At 58.2% G+C, this 2,004-nt stretch overlaps 1 protein-coding gene across 1 annotated transcript in view; it reads right to left on the bottom strand.

The window, feature by feature from the left end:
* Positions 1-560: 560 nt before the first annotated feature.
* The window catches only part of LOC113202403 (synaptic vesicular amine transporter-like), a 21,651-nt gene continuing 20,207 nt past the window's right edge, over positions 561-2,004 (bottom strand). The window contains exons 7-8 of the mRNA XM_026416606.2: positions 1,724-1,764; positions 561-836 (exon numbers count right to left, since the gene is read on the bottom strand). Of these exons, the coding sequence (XP_026272391.1) occupies positions 621-836; positions 1,724-1,764 (257 nt within the window). The 3' untranslated portion in view covers positions 561-620. The remainder of the gene's footprint in view (positions 837-1,723; positions 1,765-2,004) is intronic.

The raw sequence follows: 2,004 nt of genomic DNA, 5'->3' as shown, positions 1-2,004 counted from the left end.
TGGGGGGGTTGGACGGAGATGGTACCGCCCCAGGGCGGCGCCGCGCGCTGCTCTGACGTCACACCGGAAGGAAGAGATCAACCCAGATCAGCAACATCATCCGTCTCCCCTCCAGGCGTACGGACGGGGGACGACGCGGCGTCAGAGTATATACGTCCTGCTTATCAGAAATCGAGAGCCGCCAGAAACTTGTTTAAGATTCCCGTCTGCGCGCTGCTCCGCAGTCTTGTCGCGCGTGTATGGAGAGCAGGTAACGCTACCGCGGAACACCGCGAGAATAGCTTCATGTGTCGCTCTATGTGGACGTGTCGCGATGTGAGCGTAACACCGCTGTATCACGGGGACGCGGGTCGGCCTCTCAACACTTGGCTCTGCTGATCGTGTAACATTTCAAAACGTTATCGTCTCGATTATCGACAATATACCAACCCCTTCTTTACTTGTGAGACATTGGTTTTTGCCTATCCCTCTCATGAAAATGATGCACCCTTTATTTTTTTGTGCCTGTCTGTGTAGACGGGGGTGGCGCGGTGAACAGCGGGGGAGCCTGGCTGAAGTCACGGCACCGTTCTTAACGCTGTCCACGCCGAGAGACGGGACGGTAATCCCCTCGGTGACAGCTAGGGCTGACGCCGGGTTGACGCCAGGGCTGACGCCGGGCTGACGCTCACCTCCGGCCGGATGGACGCCTTGAGCCAGATGGGCAGGCAGGGCTCCAGGATGGCGAGGCACGACGAGGAGAGCAGGATGGCGCCCGCCGACAGCAGCACCGCCCAGTCCGACATGAGCGCGCGCCAGCGCGTGGGCAGGGCGGGGGCGGCGGCCGGCGCGCCCGGCTGCAACAGGGCGACAGCGTCACTTCAGCATCATCATCATCCGCACATTTTTACAAGGCTCGAATCTGACATTGTATCAGTGTGGGACAAGCGACGACGTCCAAGGCCAACGCTTGGGAAAAACAAAGGTGTGAGATAGCACCCCTCTTTAGGGTGGTTACTGAGTGTTTAAGGGGGCTACTGTATTTGTGCATTACTATGGGCACCAAGAGGGCCAAAAATAGAACCTTGGGAGGGCAGAGGCAGTGGCGCCTTTCTAGCGGCACCATTTCGCTAACGCTTTGAAAAAGGCATTAAATAGCACCTTTGTTTTTCTAGTAAAAATATAGGGATCTGAATTATTATTTTTTTAGGGAGAGGGGGGGGGTGACTGAAAATTTTCCGCAGTTCCTCAGTGAAGAGCCCGGGACTGGAGAGCGGAGCAGCCACGGCTTAGCGGCGCCTCTGGAGAGCGGCCCCGGCGAGGCGAAGGCGAGGCGTCCCGATTTACAAGGTCTGGTCTCAGACGCGGCTCGGCGCAGCGCGGCTTCCCCTTCTGCCCCAGCCACGCCACGACCAGCGCGCCAAAGTTTGTTTGCGGCAGTAATGCGGTGTTGCGCAGGCTGGGCTCCATTTGGGCGGAGGGCCCTGGCTGGCTACGGGTCGGGGCTGAGCGAGGCGGGGCCGGCCCGGCCAGGCCAGGCCCTGGGCAGGCTAGAGGGCGGCAAGAAGGTGACCTGATTCGCCCGGAAGCTCTAGGGGAGAGAGAGAGACGCAGCACACCACCACCACCGCTTGTGGCTCGTGACGGGATCGTGCGCTGTCCGACAAGACGCTCTGCTTGTGGTGTGGGCTGAACGCGCGTGCGGCCGTGGTCTGTGGTCTGTCGTATAGAGAAACACGCTTACCTGAGAAGGGTTCCTGACGTCGAGCAGCATCAGCTGGAGAACTGCAAAGAGCGGAGTGCGAGCTATTATTATACCTTAATGGCTTCGATTTTTGCCGTTGCCGCGCTCTATGACCAGGGTCTAATTCTAACTCCTCATCCGGCAAAATTTTTATTTTTATCTTTTCAAAATTGGCGTAATCTCTCAACCTTAATGGGCTAGCTTTCGCACTGATGGGAATTAGATGCGACACCCGGCTCACAGTCAGTCTGCAATACCAGCGTAGCGTGCCCCCCCCCCCT

This window comes from Frankliniella occidentalis, unplaced genomic scaffold (assembly GCF_000697945.3).
Source record: "Frankliniella occidentalis isolate FOCC.00 unplaced genomic scaffold, Focc_3.1 Scaffold36, whole genome shotgun sequence".
Lineage (NCBI taxonomy): Eukaryota > Metazoa > Arthropoda > Insecta > Thysanoptera > Thripidae > Frankliniella > Frankliniella occidentalis.
Note: the sequence above shows the minus strand (reverse complement) of the source record. Positions and strands in the feature narration are given on the sequence as shown.